This window comes from Rhinoraja longicauda, chromosome 32 (genome assembly GCF_053455715.1).
Source record: "Rhinoraja longicauda isolate Sanriku21f chromosome 32, sRhiLon1.1, whole genome shotgun sequence".
Taxonomy (NCBI): domain Eukaryota; kingdom Metazoa; phylum Chordata; class Chondrichthyes; order Rajiformes; family Arhynchobatidae; genus Rhinoraja; species Rhinoraja longicauda.
Genome location: NC_135984.1, coordinates 23,648,310 through 23,672,275, shown reverse-complemented (window position 1 = coordinate 23,672,275; position 23,966 = coordinate 23,648,310). Strand labels below are relative to the sequence as shown.

The 23,966-nt window shown below is 40.7% G+C and overlaps 1 protein-coding gene across 5 annotated transcripts in view; it reads right to left on the bottom strand.

The window, feature by feature from the left end:
* cdon (cell adhesion associated, oncogene regulated) overlaps nt 1-23,966 on the bottom strand; it is a 151,421-nt gene that overhangs the window by 4,497 nt on the left and 122,958 nt on the right. For all 5 annotated transcript variants that reach the window (XM_078426989.1, XM_078426990.1, XM_078426988.1 and 2 more), the window contains exons 11-18: nt 23,566-23,700; nt 18,390-18,596; nt 17,018-17,199; nt 14,557-14,662; nt 12,350-12,472; nt 11,565-11,786; nt 9,737-10,026; nt 4,169-4,248 (exon numbers count right to left, since the gene is read on the bottom strand). In XM_078426989.1, the coding sequence (XP_078283115.1) occupies nt 4,169-4,248; nt 9,737-10,026; nt 11,565-11,786; nt 12,350-12,472; nt 14,557-14,662; nt 17,018-17,199; nt 18,390-18,596; nt 23,566-23,700 (1,345 nt within the window). The remainder of the gene's footprint in view (nt 1-4,168; nt 4,249-9,736; nt 10,027-11,564; nt 11,787-12,349; nt 12,473-14,556; nt 14,663-17,017; nt 17,200-18,389; nt 18,597-23,565; nt 23,701-23,966) is intronic.

The window sequence follows — 23,966 nt, the reverse complement described above, 5'->3', positions numbered from 1 at the left end:
AATCAAAGAGGAGGTGGAAGAAGCAGGAAGTGTATTGAGAAAGGCAAACAGAAGATTAGCATAGAGAACAGTCTACAAAAGAACTTTGGAAAGGGGAAGAGAAAAAGGTAGAAGAAATTGAGAATTAAACAATTCATAACTCATTGGAAAAGGAGGCAGGCAAAGTGCTGGAGTAACTCAGTGGGTCAGGTAGCGTCTCTGGAGAACATGGATAGGTCACATTTTGGGCCTGGAGCCTTCATCGGACTGAAACGTCACCTATCCATATTCTCCAGAGATGCCTGACTCAGTTACTCCGGCAGTTTGTGTCTTTTTTTTTTGTAAACCAGCATCTGCGGTTCCTTGTTTCTACCAACTGTTAGCATGCAGCAGGATCAGAACAAAATTCAGGTTTGGGCAGATTTGGAATACCAGGTAAAGACTACCTCTGACAAGAGGAAGTCCAATCACCTTACCATTCAGGGCATTACTATCCTTCAAACTATAATATCCACATGTGGGCTATTGTGGGACAGAAACGTTACTGAATTAAATACATAAATGCAACTATGCGACGAGAGTAAGAGGCTAATTCTCCAAACTTTTTCCATCGTCGACAAGCCAAACGTCAGAAGTGTGATGGGATACTATCCATCTCTCTGAATGTAATAGTACACATAATTTAAGACAGTTGATTAGCATCTCATCCATCAACTTTAACATTCCACAAGATTAATTGCAGCAGCTTATCATGTCTTCTTTGGCAGTGCCGCCCAATCTGCTTGCTTTAACACCAATACAAAAAAAAAATACAGATGCTGGAAATCTGAAATAAAAACAAAATGCTGGAGACACTCAGATCAGGTGGCATTGGTGAAAAGAGAAGTAATGGCTAACACTTTTTTCTCAATATCTGTCACTTTCCAGTTCCAAGAGCAGAGGCATTCCCCTTTCCTTCCAATCTTATGTTGATGGCACCATTCCCTTTGTGACTCCCTGCTCTACTCTTCCAGTACCCACTCCCTTCTTGTGGCAATTTCCCATTTATTAGTTCTTTAATGTCTTCCTTCCCACCAAGCAGGGACAATAGACAATAGGTGCAGGAGTAGGCCATTCAGCCCTTCGAGCCAGCACCGCCATTCAATGCGATCATGGCTGATCACTCTCAATCAGTACCCCGTTCCTGCCTTCTCCCCATACCCCCTCACTCCGCTATCCTTAAGAGCTCTATCCAGCTCTCTCTTGAAAGCATCCAACGAACTGGCCTCCACTGCCTTCTGAGGCAGAGAATTCCACACCTTCACCACTCTCTGACTGAAAAAGTTCTTCCTCATCTCCGTTCTAAATGGCCTACCCCTTTTTCTTAAACTGTGGCCCCTTGTTCTGGACTCCCCCAACATTGGGAACATGTTTCCTGCCTCTAATGTGTCCAATCCCCTAATTATCTTATATGTTTCAATAAGATCCCCCCTCATCCTTCTCAGATGGTCTTTCCAGGTTAAGCAGTGATTCACTTGCTATTCTTCCAATCTGGTGCACTATATTTGGTGCTCAAAATGAGGTCTTGTCGACTTAGGTGAACGCAGATCGGGTGACCACAAATGGAGCTTTTGCATTCAAGGGATGACCCCGAGTTTTCCTGTTGCATTCCACTGTAATTTGGCTTCTGTTCTTAAGATATATGAACAGAATTAGGCCATTGGGCCCGTCAAGTCTACTCTGCCATTCAATCATGGCCGATCTATCTTTCCCTCTCAACCCCATTCTCCTGCCTTCTCCCCATAACCCCTGACACCCTTTCTAATAAAGAATCTGTCAATCTCTGCTTTAAATATATCCATTGACTTAGCTTCCACAGCCATCTACAGCAATTAATTGCACAGATTCACCACCCTCTAACTAACAAAATTCCTCCTCATCTCCTTTCTTAAGGTGCATCCTTTAATTCTGATGCTACAGCTTCTGGTCCTAGACTCTCCCACTAGAGGAAACATCCTCTCCACATCCACTCTATCCAGGCCTTTCTCTTTTCACTCTTCTGAACACGATGCCGTTATTTAAATGCCACTAAGCCAATGTCTTTGATCATCTTACTGTGGGAGTACTTTCACCGAAGTACTGTAGCAACCTAAAGTTACAGCTCATCACTGTGAGGAACGAACAATACACACTGACATTGTTGATCGTGACCAAACCCGGAGGACAACGCAGAGAGAAAAATCCCTGCTCCTGAAGAGACACTCGGCAGCATGCAAGAACTTAGTTACACTACCATTAAATAATCATTGAGAGTGCATGGCTCAGACTTATTTAGACCCCATCTTAATCTTACAGATTGTAGTTCAAAATTTCTCTACGATAAAATCTGGAAGAAAAAAAACGTCAACAGATCGGGGAGGAAAATTTGAGAAATAAAAGGAGATGGTCAAGAATGTAGACAATAAGAATAACATTAGGAAATGAAAACAATAGCTCAGTCAGGTCAGGGCCCTTCCATAGATCTTCCTTATTTTAATGTTGACCAGCTGGCTACACAGTTAGTTATACGGTTAGTGATTTCAGTTTCACTTTCTGGGTGTGTCGAGCAGTTTGGTCAGCACTATTGAAACAAACTGATGAGTATTTTAAACCCCTATCCATCCATTAACTCGCCACTTTGTCTAGAAATACCCACAGAAAGAGATGGTCCTTTATCCCAGATGGTTTCTCAGTGTTGCCAAGGCACAAGGCAACAGAACTCTAGTGAATGAACAATCACAGCTCAGTGGCAAGGGAAAGCCACAAATGCTTACAGCTCATTTCCACTAGTATCATAGGCAAATATACAAAGTAATCCTTCAATACTGCCACTGTGCGAAGAGTAGTAACAGCAAGCAGCAGAGCTGCTGGGATTTCCAGCAAGCAAACAGCCTCAAGGCAAAGCTGAGAGGCCAGAGTCAGGAGAGGGGGTAGTTTAGGGAATGCATGACGACGATGAGACAGTGAGGGAAGCAGGGTCCTGTGGCAAACCATTGTACTCTGTGTGCTTGCATGTAGATGCACACATACACAATTAGCAAAAATAACAGCTGAAGAGAAAGGGAAGATTTATAAAAGTGCTCCTCATAAAACCAAGCTCGGTGGGCAAGAGACAATGTTTAACCATGACCTGTCCTCGACCAACATTTGTCACCAACTTTGTCCCACTTGTGTAACAGTACAATCTTGAGGCTTTTGTTTGTCACATAACCAAAAACAAAAACAGAACTTTTATTTTAAAATATTTACACAACAAAAAATGGAACAAAAATGCCTGACAAATAAAACTCAACAAGTAAAAGCAGTTATCTATAAAGAAAAACCAATGGGGTTATCAGTTCTTTCAAATTATCGAATGTTTTAAAGAAGATGCAAATAAAGCGTGATCATCTATGGGATAACCCAAAATGTGGAGCTATTAATGGAAGATAATGTGATCAATTGCACATGGAATTCAGTACAATATTACCCAAAGAATGGTGAGAATGAGAAATTTACATGGAATCAATAATACAAATGGTCTTGACTGATTTACCGGTAAACTAGTTAAATAGAAGGCTTGTGTGAGGTGTAAACACTGGAATAGATAAAGAGTCTATTTCTGAGCTGTAATGTGTTAAAGATGAAAAGATGGGTGCAACATTCATCATGACAGCACTCGAAATGGTGATGAACAAACAAGGAAGAAATATTCTCAAGGAATATCATTGATCTGAAACATCAGCTGGGTGTCACCCTTCACTGAAACAGTCCCCCTGACCTGCTGCGTATCTCCAGTGCATTGTGCTTTTAATTTAGATCCCCAGCATCTGCAGGAATTAAGTTTTGTCAAACATACTGTTGTGAAGGCTTTGGATTGCTGACCTCATCCTCACAATCACCAACGGAACAACAATTGTACAAACAATATACAGAATGTACAAAGCACCAGTACAAATACATGCACCTGAAATGATGAAGTGATACAATGGATTGTTGAATTGCCTTTGAGATGGATGATTAGTCAGGGATATGGCAAAATGTCCCATGGGCTAAGGAAGTGGCAGACAGACGGATTGCAGGACAAGAGCCAGGGAAGAGGGGAGCTGAGGCAAAGAGAGCAAGCCAAAAGCCAAAGGGAGTCGCTCCACTTGTTAACACTGAATGAACATTAAATACTGTGCAGACTGACCTGTTGTTATTCCTGCAGTTGCGACAGTTGATGCACTCCGAGGGCTCTGTCTGGGGAAGTGCGTTGTACATGCTGCCTCCCTGTTGGCATAAAGTGCAAAGTTCCAGTGTTATTAGCATCACCAAACAAATTATTTGACATATGCAAGTACTCGCAACTTAGCAAAACTGCATATAATTGTACAGTACAAAATAAAGCAATTTGAACTCGTGTCTACAAGGACTTTATAGTAGAATTATTTAATTCATTCCACTACCTCAGTAATATCTGTATAAGGGGTTTCCTTTCAAATGTTTATCCAATTTGCCTTTTAAATGTTTATAACCGAATCTGCTTCAATCACTCTTTTAAGCAGTGTATTCCAGATCATAACAACTCAGTTTAAAGAAAAATACTCCTGTCAACCAACATCTATAATTTTTTTACCTCTGGTTACTTAACTCTTTTGTCACTGTAGAGACTCTCCCTATCTATTTCATCACAATCATTCTAGATTTTAAATACATTTGTCAACACTCTTCAATCTTTATGCTTTAAATCATGACCTTCCGAGTTTCTCCATAAGTTGTAGTTCTGATACCATTCTAGTAAATATATCCACATTTCTCAACAATCAGCATTCTTCTCTACACGCTGTAATGATCTGAACTGATATTGAACTTACTAAGATGTAGAAATAAGGAACTACAGATGCTGGTTTATACCAACAATGCTTTGTGTCTATTTTTGAACGTAGTAATTCATCTGATGCCTAATTCCTGTTTTATGAAGTTTCCTAGCTTTTATACTCAATAATTAGAGCCAAATATTGTATATGCTGACGTTAAATGCCATCTCAACTTGTCCTGTCATTTTCAGAGATCCATGTAATACATTCCCCTACTTCAGCCTAGTTTGACGTCCCTCTATGAGAGGAAACATCCTTACCATATTCACCTATTAAGGCCTTTCAGAATTGTATGCATCTCTCACACCTCTGAAGTCCAATGAGTATAGATCCAAGTTAATATGTATCAGAAGCAGAGATAATAACTTTCACTGCTGGGGAAAAGTGGATGTAGAATTTGACACGATTCTACCAAAAAGACTTGACACAATAGTCCCAATTTTCCCCCCCAACATATGTAAATATTCAGAATTCTCCAGAAGTCCAGCACCAGGTCCTCATCTGGCAAACATTGGTAGATGCTGGCCAGGATCTCTGGGGTAACCTAACGCACATGCCATTGTGACTGGGCGACCTATATATTTTAAATACTGCCATTTTTAAAAAGTAGATTATTTCCGCTCTATTCATTATCATACTGCCTTGTCCCTTAACGCACACTGTGGCATTATTACCTTTTATTGAAAAGAAATGCAAAATAAACATTTTTGTAAACCTCTGCCTCAACAATCCTTCTTTTTGGTCTGTAATTAGATTCTTTCAATCCAAAAGCTCTGTAATGCACACCTGTTACGAAACGTTGGCGGTTGTATTTAAAGCCAGGATTTTAAATGTTCCGGCACGATAATGAGCAGCAATTCAATATCGCCACAGAATGTGAATCACAAGCACTGTGCCTGTGATTACCATTTACTGTAATGGATACAAATACATTAGCTGTTCACCATGATCTGCAGTGAGACAATACCTGGCAGTCCCATGGGATGTCCAGAACTGGATATATGGTCCTTTCTCTACCCAGGAGATGTCCAGTTACATTCTTACCCATTTCCCACTCCCACATCACATACAGCCTCTCAACACTGAGGAAACAAGGTGCCGTTTGCACTTTACAAATAGCATTTAATTTACCATTGCAGCACCACCTTCCATGCCAGTGTTTCCAAATGCCATTTGTCCAATATAAGTACTTGATTTAAAACTTTCTCCAACTTTAGAGAAAAATTTGAAGCTATCCTATTTTCACTCTAGCATTTTGTAACCATGTCCCATTTTCAGCAGCAACATGATACTGTTTCACCTAAAACCAAGTTTCAAGTTGCGCCTTCTACCCATTCCCAACACTATCTCATCATGACTTAATTGTGCCCAGCAACTCTGCAAACTCTCAACCTTACCCCAGTCACTTCACACTTATTTTACAGCATGCCGCTTTATTTTCAGTCGCTCTAACATCAGACACTCAAACTAATCAAACATTCACTGGATCTCCAGTCAATCCACTTCCACCTTTTGTCACATCGTTTAATCATCTCCTTGCTCAGTCCACGTTGACTAAGCTAAGAGCTCAATGGAGATCCAAGGTGTTCTTGGGTGCATATTCAGTCATCTCCAGACAATTGCATTAACTTTTAAACATGGTGAAACGAGTGACTCACTTATATTTGTCATTGTGTGTAACATGATCCTTCTCTCTCCAAAACACAAAGTCACCACATATTTTCAAAATAATTAATCTTTGAAGGCAAATATTTGATGATATTGCCTTCTTAATTGCACAAGATAACTGGACAAAATTAGGAAAATACATAAGATGGAACACAGGGGGGGCTGAGAAACCAAGCTTGTTCCTTTTCACCTGTCTGCAGCCTGAACTTGAGCTTGAATTGTGACTGAGTCTCCACATTCTACCACAAGTCGGTTTAGCAGATTGGTGCTCAGGTTAAATGGACGGTGATGGGCAGGAACATGATTAATCTGTAATGTCCAAACCCTTTCACTTTTCTCTGAAAATAGTAACGTGAGCAGACAGCCCAAGACAAAACTGCTTAAAGTGAGGGGCCCTGCATCTCCTTTAATGCACAATGCACTCAAGCAAAAATGCACTTAAATATGGCAATGTGCCAATTTAGAATTAACCATAGAGAAAAGATCGAATCCAGGACACCATCCCAGGCCTTGACAAGAACTTCCCTGAAGCTCTTTACTCAAGCTACTCCCACGGTCAGATCACAGACCAGTACAGCAGGCCAACAGGCCCCTCGGCCCACGAGGTCTGCTTCAAATCTGATGCCAAATTAAATTAACCCCTTCTGCCTGCATTCCCTGCATATTTATGCACCTATCTAAAAACAAAAGCCTCTTAAATGCCACATTATATCTGTTTCCAACACCACCCCTGGGGATGTGTTCCAGCCACCCACCACTCTAAATAAAAAAACTTCCACAGGTGCTTTCAAACGTTTCCTTCTAAAGTTATGCCCACTTGTGTTGGCCATTTCTACCGTAGAAAAAAATTCTGGTAGTCTTCCTTATCTATGCCTCTCATCATTTAAAAACTTCTATTATGTCTTCCCTCAGCCGCTGATTCTCCAGAGAAAACAATCCATGTTTTTCCAACCACACCTAAAACTCTTCAATCCACGCAGCATCCTGGTAAACCTCTTCTGCATATGCTTCCTGTAATGGGAGTTCCAATCTGCATCCTCACTTTGCCTCAGTTCTTTCAGATTCTCTCTCCCCCTTCAACTCCCCCTCCCATTCCCATTCCCAGTCTGACCTTTCTGTTATGGGCCTCCTCCAGTGCCATAGTGAGTCCCACCGGAAATTGGAGGAACAGCACCTCATATTTCGCCTGGGCAGCTTGCAGCCCAGCGGTATGAACATTGACTTCTCCAACTTTAGATAGTTCCTCTGTCCCTCTCTTCCCCTTCCCAGATCTCCCACTGTCTTCCTGTCTCCACCTATATCCTTCCTTTGTCCCGCCCCCCTGACATCAGTCTGAAGAAGGGTCTCGACCCGAAACGTTGCCCATTCCTTCTCTCCTGAGATGCTGCCTGACCTGCTGAGTTACTCCAGCATTTTGTGAATACATTTCAGATTCTCTCAATCATTTCAAATGTATTTACAGTTAATTTGATACATTAAAAAAACCCCAACTCTCTTCAAACTTCATTAAAAGCACAAACAACATGTACTTTGTACCTATTAAAACTAATATGAAAACAAATTATACATTAAGTTTATGCACCTCAGGAAAATTAGTAAGATTATTAATTAATTCAAAGTAAATATGTCATATGTTTCCATGTTTATGAATCCAATCCCAAATTCCCAGGGCTAGATTTTCTCTTTTCACTGTCACATCTTTTTCTTACTCTCCTCATCTTTCATCTGTACTCATCACCATTCCTTACCAGCTATTTGACGTACTTTATCCTTATCAGTCTGAGCTCAGTCTGCTTCAGTCAGCAGTCCCACTGCACAAATGAGTACAGACAATATACAAGTTCACAAGTGATAGGGCAGAATTAGACCACTCGGCCCATCAAGTCCACTCCGCCATTTAATCATGGCTGATCTATCTCTCCCTAACCCCATTCGCTTGCCTTCTCCCCATAGCCCGACACCCGTGGACAAGTGGAGGACAGAAAGTGCTGCACAGTCAGTGTGTGGCATGTTCCAATGCTCTTTAAATCAAGCTGCTCTTCAATGTGGTCACAAAGGATCCCACACCACTATTTCAAAGACGTGCAGGAATTCTGGCCAATCTTGCTCCCATCAGCAACGCCTAAAATTGCTGCCTGCAGTAGATTACCTCGTGCAAATCAGTTGCTGCATTATGTACATTACAATTGTGATTGCACTTCAAAAGCAAGTGAGTAGATGTATTTTGGCATTCATGAAAACAGTACTGAAATGCAAGGATCTTACTTGTCTCCTTTTCCAATCTACTCCATGCTTTAAAAAACATTTTTCTATTTGCCTGGCTGTTTTCTTATAATTACACCATTACAATACAAACAATATTTATTCAAATCAAGAACAGAAATGCCTGCAGGCATGGCTTTGGCAGTATTGTCCAACTCCTGCCCACAGAAATAATTGTTACTTTTATAAATGTCAAATCACGCTCTCCATGACAAAGAGAAAAACCAACTCAGTGTCTACAGATGTTTCTGGGGAAAATTAGATAAATCTTTAGTGACAAAAAAAATTGAAATTACGCATCATGATAAAAATTGACATTACACATCATGATGTATTCAAGAGAGAGTTAATTTAGCTCTTAGGTGTAACGGAATCAAGGGATATGGGGAGAAAGCAGGAACGGGGTACTGATTGTGGATGATCAGCCAAGATCATATTGAATGGCGGTACTGGATCGAAGGGCCGAACGGCCTACTCCTGCACCTATTTTCTATGTTTTTATGTTTCTGTCTGCATTGTTAACAGTCATCATTCACTTCAGAGTCTCAGAACTTGAAGTTAAATCTCAGCGTTATTAATACTTGGTCCACAATACTACTCTCTCAAGGACATGGAACTATGAAGCTCAGCTATGACTGTTGAACCTTGCTTTTCGCGAAAAAAAATAAACTTGGGAGTCGGGGAGCTTGGGCCAAAGGAATACTTGAAGTGAACGATTTTGGAGACTGTCACTGGTGCCAATGTGGCGGGGAATTACAGTGATTTCAAATAGAGATCATCTTTACACAGGGTGCTGCTTCATGGAGAACTGGATGTGATTTTGAGCTCTGTAGAGACTGTATTTGAAGGGGCAACATGAAAGAAACGGTCAAAACTCAATTCGGCCTTAAAGAAAGCATTGGATTCAAATATGGCACTTGGCATGATTTTCCAGAACCGGGCCAACTGTAATACAAATGACAGGCGCTTACATTCATAACATGGTGAACTTGGTCACAGTCCATGTGGGTGCTTGACAGCGAGTTTGTATGGCTGGCTGGGTAGAGCGTTGTCCCTCCATTCATCGCCCCGTTCATCAGTCCATTCATTCCATTGGAAACCTTGTGGTGCAAGTGTGGGCAACCATTGCTTAGGCTGCCGTTGCCAATGAAACTGCCATGGATGCTTCCATTGATTCGGCTGGTGCCGGGTAGAGTAGTGTACTCCATCAGTTGCCCATTTACTTCCTGGCCTTGATAGAGGTAGTTAGGAGGATCATACTCTGCGGAAAAACATCACCAAAATTAGCTAACGATGCAATTTCAATTAATTCCTCCATCTTGTTCTTTGCCAAAAGAACATTCCAGATGCAGGTCCAGCACCGATTTCCCCGGAACTAGTGAGCAGGCATCTCTTTTAATCTGGATAAAATTACGAGAGCGCATTTGATATCCCCCCCCGGAAACGCCCCTAGGCTGGTAAGGCGGTTGGTCTCGACCTCATGAGGACTTCCACGACAATCAGTGGGTCCTATTTGCCCCCTGCGGAGCCGGCGTCTGAGGCAGACTTTGCGGGCCGGTATCTTGGCTCCTCGGCCGCTCCTGTATCGTTGGACATCTCCGAGGGTGTGATTTCTGTTGGTCCAGTAAAATGAATAATCCAGAAAGGCTCTGGAACCAAGGCTGCCGGACAAACAGTGATGGACCTGTATCCTCTCACAATATTTTCATCACAAATTTTGAATTTAAAGGGTTAACATTACTGTCGAGTTATACCAAGTTATACTGACCACCTACGAAGCGTTCATAGTGGTGATGAGAATGAAAAAGTGCCTGCCCCAGCTCCACAGCCTAGATTGTGGAGATGGGGTGGAGGCAGGAAGGCCCTTTCTTATTGATGTACCTCAGCTGTCAGATGTCTCCTTGCAATCATTAAAACACTTAATATTCTTCCAAATGTAGAAATTTAGAAAGTCTGTGCTTTGTTAGCATAAACAGAGAGAGTATTAAAGCTAATAAAACAGAAACTTGAACAAGTAGCAGTTTGGTTTAGGCACACAAGTATTGCCTAAAATTATTTACCTTGGCTCAATTCTCACTTTACCGTAATTTCTTAAAGAATCTTAAAACAAAAACAAATCATGGTGATTCAATTAAAAATTGGGGTACAATATGCAATTTCATAGTTGCATATTGCTCCCCGGCTCGGAATTTCTGGACAGAATTGTTATAAAACTACAAGGAGTTCCCTGGGCGTGTAAGAACTTGAGGAATTTGAAGTGACTATTGTACTTCTCTCAAAAAAACAAATTGCTGGAGTAACACAGCAGGACAGGAAAACATGATAAACATGAAGCATGGAAAAGTGATATTTCGGAACTGTTGCGGAACTGTTGTGAGAAGTGGTGGATTGAGCGAAGGTACCTGAAATCCTGGTTGTGCCCAAACTGGGAGGCCTGGAACCCGATGTGGAAGCCACAAGGCACAAGATAGCAGCAGGAGCAAGTCAAACCCTTGAAGGACGCAGTCTTGGCTAATTTCTCTTCTCAATTTCAAGATAAGTGACAACTACAGCGGTTTCCAACCTAAATTGGCATTGGCCCTTAAATTTTGACAACAGACTATTTCTTAGCTGACAACACATGGGGTCATAACTTCGGGTTATTATTTGAGCGCTGGAATCTATGTTCCCAACCGGCTAATGCTAAAGCTCGCGTCTGGGAGCAAAACGCTGCACAATGAATCATTAACAGCATCACAAGTACTCGTATGCTCCTTAAGAAAAAGTGGACAGAGAATTGATGCACACGACTCAACTTACTCTGTAGGGTTGTCTGTTGGCGATTCTTCCACAGGCACATCGCAATGAAAATAATGAGGATGAGAACCATGATTCCCAGCACTGAGCCCACGATCAGGTATAACATGTCGCTGCTCCGTGTACTTGAGGAGGGTGCCCCATGTCCACCGCCCAGGTGATCAACAAGATTCGGCTGTGTACTCAACTCATCCCCTGTCACCGAGGATCCGGGAAGTCGTCGAGCTAAGTGTAAAGTTAAAGAACAATCGGTAATGACATCTACCGTCCCAAAATTGAGAACACGCTTCAAAAACTAAATGCAATGCTTAGACATAAATTAAAATGACGACAGCTTTAATTCTTGCAGTCATGTGGTCTTGCAACGATATACTGTTTCAGGCAGCAGCCACTTTACCATATCTCATCGCAAACATTCTTCAGGTTACCAGTCTGGATTATGAGCTCAGACAGACCAGTCAACAGTAAGCATTGTTACAGCTACACTTGTTCTTTCCTGTTAGGTAGACTTCAAGAAATGTCACTAGATCTTGACTATAATCTTTTTCCATCTTCATAAGATCACTGGATCTTGACTACAATCTTTCCCACCTTCATAAGAATTAGGCCATTCGGCCCATCAAGTCTACTCTGCCATTCAATCAAGGCTGATCTATATCTCCCCCCTCACCCCATTCTCCTGCCTTCTCCCCATAACCTCTGACACTTGTCAAGAATCTATCTATCTCTGCCTTAAACATATCCACTGACTTGGCCTCCACAGCCTTCCTTTTGTGCTACGTACATACCTTTAGTCTCACAGATCATCACATTGCTAAATTCACTTTCACCGCCTTCATTAAAGCATTGCATTTTGATATCATATGAGGTCTCGTGCTGCAGATGATTGATGAGATGCCATTGCTTGTTTCCTGTATCGTGGACAAACATAAAATGTGTAGATGCAAGGTGATAATTGGAAGCTAATCACATTCTACATACATTAGACATGGATAACTTTGAAAAGTAATAGACAAATCTGTTCGGCTTCGTGGCACAAAATAGAGATAATAGGTTAACTTTGGAAAGTTATGGACAAACTTGTTAGGTTAAATAGTTCAAAATGATTTTTATTGGCCCGTGTTCAAACTATCTTCAAAATTCACCAAATCTAGAAAGGATTTTAGAATATATTCGTTTTTAAAAATTATTCATGTGTTGCAGCTATTGCTTGCAAGGTCAATTGTCCTTGAACTACTGGGTTATTTCTAGGGCAGTTAAGAGTTCCCTGCATGCCCCCACACTTCACTAAATTAAGCTTTATTTGGCAGTTTCTCCATCTATCCATATCCCATTGCAGAACCACAGTATCCTATAACTTACCTTTCTACTTATTTTTGTATCACTGGCAAATTTGAAAACCTTAAATATTGAATATAACACAGGAACAGCCCCTTCGGCCCACTGTGTGCTGACCAAGATGCCAATTTCAAACTTCATTTCTGCCTGCACATGTCTATGTCCTTCCATTCCCTGCCTGTTTGTTCAAGTGTCTGTTTAAATGCCTCTTGAACATTGCTATTGCATCGGCTTCAACTACCTCCCCGGCAGTGTGTTCCTGGCACCTACCAATCGCTATTTAAAATCGTAGCCTTGGAGATCTCCTTTAAACGTTCCCCCTCTCACCATACAGTTGTGCCCGTTTGTATTTGACATCCACCCTCCCTTCCAATGGGAAAACTATCTTTCTAAGTATCCCTTTTATGATTTTACATATTGTTCCTTCCTCCATGTCATTAAATAGCAAATAGTATAATTTAACTAGAGTAAATAGCAAAAGGAGGCAACTTTTCGAAGTAAAATTACTAAAACATACAATATTATGTTAAAGGGAACAAATCCAGCAAAATTTAGCACGATAAAACAAGATATTATGCAAGTATTTAGTTTGAATCGATAAATAGTCCTTGGAATAAATACGCAGCGAAGATGGCGGAAATGGAAAATATAAGTTCAAGATCAGTTAAGTGCACTCTTGGAAAAAGATTGTGGATGGTTTATATTATCCACTCTGTAATGTTTAAAATGTTGCTGCAACAGTCTTGGCTCCATTTTTCCAGATTGTGGCCCCTTTACTACAGCCCCATCCCCCTCCAATAGATCCTTTGCCTCTCCTGTTGCCGAGGGAGATCGTAAACCATATTTGTGTCAAAATAGCTGCCAAAAACTTGGCCCGGGAACCTTTCCGTCTGGAAACCAGTACTATCATCTGAGTTTGGAGCGAATCAATCTTCCTCCTTACTTGAAACACATAGAACATTACTTGTAAAGCAAAGCTCCTTTTCCTCTTGTTACTGTAATCCTCAGAAGATCCCCAAAGGAGAAGTGAAAATAACTGCGAAAGTTCCCGCTGTCTCCTGGCCACAGCCACTCCAAGTCCCAGATCACTGCACCAATCCAAGCACTGCAGTCCAATCAAATTATTTTGTTTTTCCTGGCCCATATTCAGGCTGCTAAAACCTTCCAAAACACTTCCCCGCATTCTGGAAATCGCTCAGCAATCTTTTCCTTTGAACGCAGATCTGATTTATGGAGTACTTTAATTTTTAAAATGGAGCAGGGGAAGGAGGGGGCTGCTATTAAGAATTTAATTAACTGTCAAATAATGCCCTTGACAGGAAATTCCACCTGAAGCATTGCCATGGCAACATGGACGAAGACTTACCTCCCACTGGTCTGACAATCTGGCCTGCTCTAACAATCCTAACTTTGCACTAGGTTGTGGATTTATTTATTTAAAATTTTCCATTGCATTCAAAAGGTTTTTTTTTTACTATGGAAGTGTGCCATGGACAAACCAGACGTTATTCTCACACGTTATCTACATGATAAATTCTTCCAGCAAAGTTATGAGGGAAAGGAAATTGCTGTGGTGCTTGCTATGCTTTAGTGTGAAAAGTGTAGCTGCAAGTACACTATGGGTAATTAATAGCAGTAGCAGTACTTCTTAGCATACCTTCCACGACATCTCGCTTATAGTCGCTGTCATTGTCACTGTCTGTCGGTCGATAGTAGATATAAAATCCTTGTATGGGAGTGTTGTTGTTACTTGATGGAATATACTGTGAAAAGAAACAGATCCGTAAAAAAACTGGCAAATCAATGCAGCTGCTGTTTGCTCTTTAAAAACCTTTCACATAAGGAACCAATCAGCCAGTTTCCAGCCCGTTGGCCTGCGTGGCAATAATCTGCCCAACAACATGCCTCTTCCCAATGGCCTGATGCTTCCTTCATGTGTTTTGCTACAAATTTAGTTCCACGACAGGGCAAATTTGTTCTGTGGATCGTGTCCGTGTAGTAATGCGTGACGGCTTTTCATATACGTTGATCATTAGGGTTAATGGAGAGACTTAGTTTCTTTTGGTTTAGTTTAGAGATACAGCGTGGAAACAGGCCCTTCGGCCCACCGAATCCGCACCGACCAACGATCCCCGCACATTAACACTGTCCTCCCGACACTAGGGACAATTTAACACGTACACCAAGCCAATTAACCTACAAACCTCTACATCTTTGGAGTGTGGGAGGAAACCGAAGATCTCTGAGAAAACCCACGCGGTTATGGGGAGAACGCACAAACTCCGTACTTACATAATTCGCAACTCTTCAATCTTTTGTCTCATATCTTATGTCTATTCATCTCTGGCCTTTGCCTATCAACCCCCCCTCACCTATTATTTGCCAGGCTTTGTCCTGCCCCTCCTCCCTTCGTCTTTGCATCCCCGCACCCTATAGATTCAGTCTAAAGAAGGGTTCCAACCAGAAACAGCACCTATCTATGTTCTCCAGAGATGGGCCTGACCAACACTTTGTCTCTCTATTTTAAGTCTCCTATTATCTCAGGAGGTGATGGCTACTTGTTACTGCAACACACTGGAAAAGATTTAAATGCATCTAAAAGTTCCACCCGACCTGGAAACGTTTGATGATGATGATATTTGTACCCAAAACAGTGAGCGATACCTTCAGTCAAGGAGCATTTACATTTACCAAAAATAATAATGGGTAATGCACTACACTGATAGGTACTTGAGTTTATGCAATCTGGATGAAGAATGATGCATTGCATAGGAGGAGCCAAAGGGGAAAAAACAAATTTAAAATGAGCAAGTATTACTTTCTTTAGGTTTTATACTTAAATTCAATGTCGGTCTCAGCTTATTAGACGACATCAAAGCATTTGCAGTTGAATGGACCTTTTGGTTTCGGATGAAAATTAGAGAAAACAGAGACTGATTGTCTCTCTATATGTTCTTTTAAAATATTAGTTACTATGCTTTTTTACCATGATGCAATTGAGATAGGCAGCTCAGCTGAGCATGGGATCAGACCATTATAATGGCATCAAATAAGTGTTCTGTATGTTTCACCAAAATGCTGCCAGGAGGAATTTTCAAAACCCTGTGCTCCAAAGAGGGAAGATCTGTATCAGCTTTTCCTGCATAAAGCCTATTGCCAAAGATGGTTAATCTTCCCAAACCAAACACATCACCAAGTAAATCTATACTGAAAGAAACAATAAAACCGTAAAACTATAAGCCTGATTAAACAGGAATTCTGTAATTATACAGCAAGTAACCTTTCTGTTGCTGAGAATATATCAACTGCTGAACAACATGCTAACTTGTAGGAACTTTGCAGTTGGGCAACAGGAAAGATTCACAACTAGAGAAAATAAGGGGCTATGGAAATATTTTATCCTGATCAAATGCCTTCTCCAGGCTTCTTTACTCACTAACCTGCATAATTAAGAAAATGGGTAGCCATTACTCTGTTAATTAAAAATCAATTGCCTACAGTTGTGAGTAACCCTGACCTTATTGATTAAATAGCAAGTGGTTGTTAGAGCTTCAGGGATCAGATGTGTATTCAAACTAGCTTCTCAGAGTCAGTCTTCACAGAACCTTTGTAATAATCAGGATACAATTTTATCTCTCTATATAGTATAGAGATATCACATTATATAATCTTAGGTCTTCTCAGCTCATGACATGGTGAGTCTTTGATACCAGATTGCAGGAGCCCACCCCCTGACATCAGTCTGAAGAAGGGTCCCGACCCGAAACGTCACCCATTCCTTCTCTCCCGAGATGCTGCCTGACCTGCTGATTTGTTACCATTGTGGCGGTCCCTGGGGATCAGGCCACTCCTTGGGTCAGCCCCCTCGTCACTTGACGGACAGGCTTAAGGGGTTAAAGGTCAGCCCGTTGGGAGGTGTGTTTTATCCCTAGGTGGACTTAGCTGTGAGTAGGAGCTCACAGCCAAATAAAGACCTTTTGCTAAACCTGCCTGGCGTCCAGCCTTTTCTCTGGCCTCCGCCAGGCCACTACACCATTAACATGTGCAGAGAGGGAGAAAGCCAAATGGAAGGTAGAGAATAGCAGACTGAAGAACCACAATGAGGCAGCAATACTTACCGTCCATTTCAGCATGATCTGCGTGTCTGTGATGGCCTCTGTATAAGCAATGTGAGGGCCTGCGATTGGACGTGCCGAAAACCGGTTGCTGAAACCTGCCACTTGGTATGGCCGGGACGCTGCACTTCTTGGACTCTCACCATAGGCATTGATGGCAATCACACGGAACTTATACGTGGCACCTGAGGCACAGAAGCAACCCACAAAAAGGAACAAGAATTAGTCCAGACATGCGGACGTGACAAATTTACTGACAGGCCAAGCCTCTCTGTCTGGAATTGAGGATTTTCTATAAAAAGGCAATGGAAATAAAATAAACCTCAGACTAGTCTGTCCATTACAGAGCTGGGCAATGGTGGATGCCCAGTCAAGCTGATGAAGTATGAAAGGAAAGTGGTACATTTGGAGGGAAAACATCCATCTGAAGTATTACATTATTGGTTCAGTAATTCCGAAGTCTGGATTCATTAGAGAGAATGAGAGAATAAATCATATTATGGCAATTTAAGATTTTGAATCCAGTTTTAGAGAACTGGAAATAAAAAAAACTGGTATCAGTAGAATTGACATAACATTGCCCGATTGGCAAAAAAAAATAATCCAATTGGCCCACTCATATCGTTCTACACAGGGAATCCTCCCTAACTTCACTTGGGCTTGCCATAATGCAGAAACATGGAACTGCAGAGGCTGGTTTACACCAAAGGACACAAAATGCTGGAGTTAACTCGGGGGGGGGGGGGGGGGTCAAGCAGTATCTCTGGAGAACAAGGACAGATGACGTTTCAGGTTGGAACCCTTCTTCAGGCTGAGTCACCTATCCATGTTCTCCGGAGATGCTGTTTTACCCGCTGAGTTACTCCAGCATCTCTAGCTTAAATGCAGCCCTTCTGCACACCAATGTGGTTGATATTTAATTATTCTCGGAAGTTGCCTGACAAGCTTCTATAAATATGATTATAATGGTTCAAGGAAGCTCATGGGTCCAGTGTTAGGACAAATGAGATGGACAACCAATGCTACCTCTACCAGCAGGACTATGTTCAGAACAATGCCACTCCTAATTATTATAAATCGATTACTGTCAGAATGCAAAATTACATGTAACCAGGATTCAACGTGGGTACAATACACACCGTGTTCAAAAGTTCACTGTCGTTGTCACTGACAATGTCCATTGTCGAGGTTTAACATTAAAATAACAGGAAGCTAATGTCCATTGAACTATATCCCAATAGGAATCAAAATCCTCAAAATACGCAAGAAAAAATCAAAAGAGTAACACAAAAGATAGCTGCTTCAGATACTTCTTCCCCACACAAACTTTCCAATGTTTAATAGCAATTTGTACCTCACAAATTTGGACCATTACCTGGCTCAAGACTTCGCACTTCTACAGAGAGTTTTGATGGAGAGATGCTGTCTGCTGCTACCAGCCAGTCACTGTTCCTTCCCATGCGTTTGTACTCCACCTTAAAGGAGGTGATGGGAGAGCCCCCATTTGCTCTTGGGATCCAAGTCACATACACAGATGTTTCTGAGGCAGTTGAGATGGTCGGCCGGTCTGGTGCCTCAGGTACTGGATGGAGGAAAACAGATGTTGTCATCAAGGTGTTGGAGAGCTTGAATTATTTAACAACTAGTTGATAAAAATTAGTAAAATTTAAGAATTTCGGATCTGTTTTAGCCACAAATAACACCGGAAATTGGCAAAATAATTATTGATATTTCATTTTGAAAATCATCCTGTTTCCAGAGTGACTAGCTCGGCTTTGTTATTGTTGTTATCTAACGTCATGACTACTAAAGATATTCACCTCCATTTACGTGCCATCATAAATTGTTATGCCTCCAAACTATCAAGAACAAGGTCAAATGAAGTTTCAATAGACAATAGGTGCAGGAGGAGGCCATTCGGCCCTTCGAGCCAGCACCGCCATTCAATGTGATCATGGCTGATCATTCTCAATCAGTACCCCGTTCCTGCCTTCTCCCCATACCCCCTGACTCCGCTATCCTTAAGAGCTCTATCTAGCTCTTTCTTGAATGCATTCAGAGAATTGGCCTCCACTGCCTTCTGAGAATTCCACCGATTCACAACTCTCTGACTGAAAAAGTTTTTCCTCATCTCCGTTCTAAATGGCCTACCCCTTATTCTTAAACTGTGGCCCCTTGTTCTGGACTCCCCCAACATTGGGAACATGTTTCCTGCCTCTAACGTGTCCAACCCCTTAATAATCTTATACGTTTTGATAAGAACCCCTCTCATCCTTCTAAATTCCAGTGTATACAAGCCTAGTCGCTCCAGTCTTTCAACATATGACAGTCCCGCCTTTCCGGGAATTAACCTATGCTGCAAGAATATCCTTCCTCAAATTTGGAGACCAAAACTGCACACAGTACTCCAGGTATGGTCTCACTAGGGCCCTGTACAACTGCAGAAGGACCTCTTTGCTCCTATACTCAACTCCTCTTGTTATGAAGTTTCTTGCAGTACAAGTCGGTAGAAGAAAGAATAACAGGTTTATACCAAATAGCCAATTATAATTTTTGTCCAAAGGCACTATCTTGTGAAATACACAGTGGCAAGTAATGTTTCAATTATTCAGAAGTAAAAAACGATTAAAGACGATTAATGATCTTTAAAAACTCAGATCGATAGCAATACATTACTTCCACGAGCAAGATTTAATTATTGCTTAACTAGCCAAGGGAGAGTCTTAATTCACGACTAAATACCCTGTTCAAATTTCTTGATGTGTTTGCTGAGATTGCAGCTAAAATTGCTGAGGAGAATATTCTGGTGCCACATCAGTATTGTACCAAAGTACTGTTTGTTTGGTACAGTACTGATGTGGCACCAGAATATATTAAGCAATATTGTTCGTTTGATGATATCACTGTTTTGGCGGAAAAGCATGCTAAAGTAATTGCCCAAGGAAAGCAGGAAACATCAGCAGGGCAGCTAACACAACCCCCATCAAAGCATTCTCATTAAGTGCCTAACAGTGTCTCAGAGAGCCATAACCAGAGACATAGCAGTAAAAAAAAAAATTTGCTTTGAAACAACAACAATGTCAGATGAGGAAAATACTGTTTATTTTTTACATAAAATATACTTTCTATGATGCTTCTGATCTCACTGTTTCCCTCCACTATCACAGTAAAGTAAGTAAACAGAATACTTTCATGTGAGGGGGGGGGAGGGGTGGGGGGGGGGAGAGAAGAGAAGAGGGGTTATTGATGACAGACATGTAACTCATCTCTGAACCAGGCAAGAATCGGAATAACAGACACAAAGTGCTGGAGTAATTCAGCAGCTCAGGCAGCATCTCTGGAGAACATGGATAGGTTGCTCTCCAGAGATGCTCTCTGACCGGCTGAGTTACTGTCGCATTTTGTGTCTTTTTTTGTAAGTCTACATCTGCAGTTCCTCCTTGCATCACAAGAATTGGAATAAATAGGTTTTAAGAAATGCACATTTTGATTAATTATGAAGTTGAAAGATTGAATTAACATTTCAAATATTCTGTTCTTGCATAAAGCACATCAAACCTGGTGCATTGCAATTAGGTATAACAGAGTTCCTTACACCGCCCCAATATACTGGGCCTAATTCACAATTATTTCCTACAATAATCACACTTGTGGCCTTTCATCTAGACTTCCCATATGATATTTGCACACAGTAGGTAGTGCCTGACACTGGTCAAATTAATTTCATTCGCTTTCCTATAGCCGGTGAAGAGAAGACACCTACATCAATCATCAGTGAAATTTAAACCAGGTTCTGCGATGATTAAAAGACCACTTGAAACATATCGCATGTTTGCACTTTGGTTCAAAAGGATGCAGGCACAGTAAAAATAACATTACAGATGTGTCAAGTAATTTGAACACAGGAACATATCACGGTTTTGTCAAAATAATACTTACTGAACTCAGAGCAACTTTAGAGAGCAAAGAAGACAGAAGAACAGTGTTAGTAAAAACAAATTATCAAGACAGAATGGATTTCAGTGTTAGACCTAGTCATTTGGCAATGTCCTATTAACACTACAATTTAAAACAATATTATTGGACAAATTACAAAGTAGTAATAAAGGCTCACACAGTATGAGGCCTACTATTAGATATTGATATCATGAGCAAAATTTATACTGAACTTACATCGGCTTTAGTGCTTTAGTAACCAACTTGACTTCTCAAATTTCAATCTACAAATTAAATTGATTCTTGCTTCTGAAATCTCCGATTAAACAACTTGTCTGATGCTCTCATGCCCCATCCATAGAGATATGTGTCCACCATTTTCAGCCCCTCTAGACCACAAATTAATTCAGTGGTCTGGATTTGAATTCTGGAATATTTTTTGAAAATATTACAATATTTTTGTGGACAGTTCAGTCCTGCAATGGCAGTGATTACACAAGGAATCTTCACTGCATTTGTGGACACATATTTTACAGTCAGGAGAGCAGACAACAACCTGGAACAGCAATTGGCTGGCCTCCACTCAGTAACTCGACTGAACAGATATTAAAGAAATCAAATATTCTGAATAACCCCACCCTTATTCTTACTGTCAAGATCTGTAGTAATTTCAAAAATGTTTAATACTGAATAATTAAAAATAAAGTTTGGAATAGAATTAAATTGGCAATAGGTAACTCTAATGTACATCTTAAAGGTACAGCAGCCGCCCGCCTTTTCAGCTCTTCATAAATGCATCCTTTCTGTACCCATGATATCCCTTTCAGCATTGTCTGCTTCAATACCATTCCCTTCAGTTCATTCATAACGCATCCCTGCCCACATTCCTTCACCATATCTCAAAGAATCGGTCAATTTACTGCACACTGACAAAATCAGCAGGTCCATGAATGGCTCCCTTCATGATTAATATTATATCATGGCTTGGAGTAAGAATTTTCTAATGGTAGGGTTTGAGAAAGAGTAGTTAAAATAGCATCTGAAAAATTAGCGACAGGGAAAAGGGTTATTATTTATTAAAGTGAGGCAGGAAGAGTTAAGTTGGGCTGAGGATAGAATTAAGACTGAAGTTTATATATTTATAAAGGAAGGACAGAAGTCACCATTTACATGAAGGTTATATCAACGTTTACATTTATATTTATGTATAAATATGATACTGGGACATAGAAGCGTGACATAGACAACCAAAAATTAATTGTTGCAAAAACCAATGCAAACACATTTATTTACAAGTTTGACAACCGTCTGACTATCAAAAAGAAAGAAGATAGTTCCACAACCGCAAGTAGTTTTTTTTACAGGTCATTTAAAATTTACCACACAAGTGTTAACGTACGTAACATGGCGTCTCAATGGCATTTGATTGCAAAGGTAGAACTTCTTTTTTCTAATTCATTAAAGTGTAGTTATACATCCTATCCGTGGCAGTCCATAATGAAATTGGACAATAAACCAATTTATTTACCGTTGGGACATTTGACAGGTAGATTGGAGGCGACAGTTTGACAGCGTGGGAAATTTCGCAATGTTTTTGGCCTCCGCCATTACATGTAAAGTGGGCTCCAAACCCAGATATTCAACACACACACTTTTCTCAAAAATCCACTGAACCACTTTTTTAAATACAGCTATTGGTAAACTGGAAGTAAATCCGGTTTATTCCGTGTTACAGTGAAGCTTGGTTTTTAAGTAACCCATCCAAGGTGTTATAGTTCAAAACTCTCAAGTACTTACTGACTTGTCAGTGATTTCAGCAAAAACCAGGACGCCGGAGAAGCATTGACAGCGTGGGAATTTTTGCGATGTTTCAGAAGACGCTGTAATCTCGACCTGACTCGGCTAGTATTTTCCCCAAAATACATTTAAAATACAAACAAAATTTTGCTTTTCAAAACGCAGACAAGATGGTGTCTGATGGGCTGCGTAAATGCTTTCATTAGCCAAATGTAGGCCACTACGATAGGTATATATTATCACATAAGTTATGATGCGTAAAAAATGTCACATTTTTGTGTCCAATTATGGGTAAAAATCAAATACAAATTTTAATTTTACAACAGTTGAAGAAAGTCTGGAACCATAAGTTTATATTATGTATTACATGGCTATATGAAGTACCACACACAAGCAAATCTTTCCCATCAAGTAAACAGAATACACTTTTGCATACAAATGAAAATAACATTAAAAAATCTCTCCAGTATCATATTTGTACACATATACAGATAAAGAGAAAAGTAGGATTTTGGTTTAATTGTTAATAAACGGAAAGGAACATTATGGTTGATTAGGACAAGCAATGGGTTTGAATGGATTAAGTACAAAGAAAGGATCGGCACAGGTTGTGCTAGTGTAAGATTCTATAATAGGGTGAGTGAGTATTAAAATTGCATTACGCTGCTGGCTATGGCTCTACGGCTTACAAATGCACTGGCAGTGTTCAAATGGAGCTAAAAATCAAAGGCGAGGATTGTTTTAGGATTCAGTTGATTAAAGTCATGGTTAAGAGAAAAAAGTGACCACAAGACCATGGAGTGCGGAGGAGTTAGTACCTCCGCTGTGTCGTGCTGGATCGTGGATTACCACACCAAAATTAGTGTTGCTCTTATCCTCGATTGCTGTTTGTTTGGGGACTCCCACTGGTTGTGAGGGTGTCCGAGAGTTTTCCTTCGAGGTCGAGGTTCGCCCTGAGGGGGAGAAAGTAGATTTGAATATGAGAGCAAAGAACAGAAGCAGCAAAGTATTTAGAGTACTCCGCAATCGCTGCATGTAACATCGCAATGCTATGCTCTCAAAACTAACACTGGCTTGCATTGTTTACTCCAAAACTATACAAGTTCAAACAAAGAAAGGCATTGTTTTGCACATCAACTCTTTGGTCTTCTCACTTATTTTTCATTAACTTCATTCAACAAACAGACAAGTAGTCACTGATGTAGCCTTGAAGTACAAT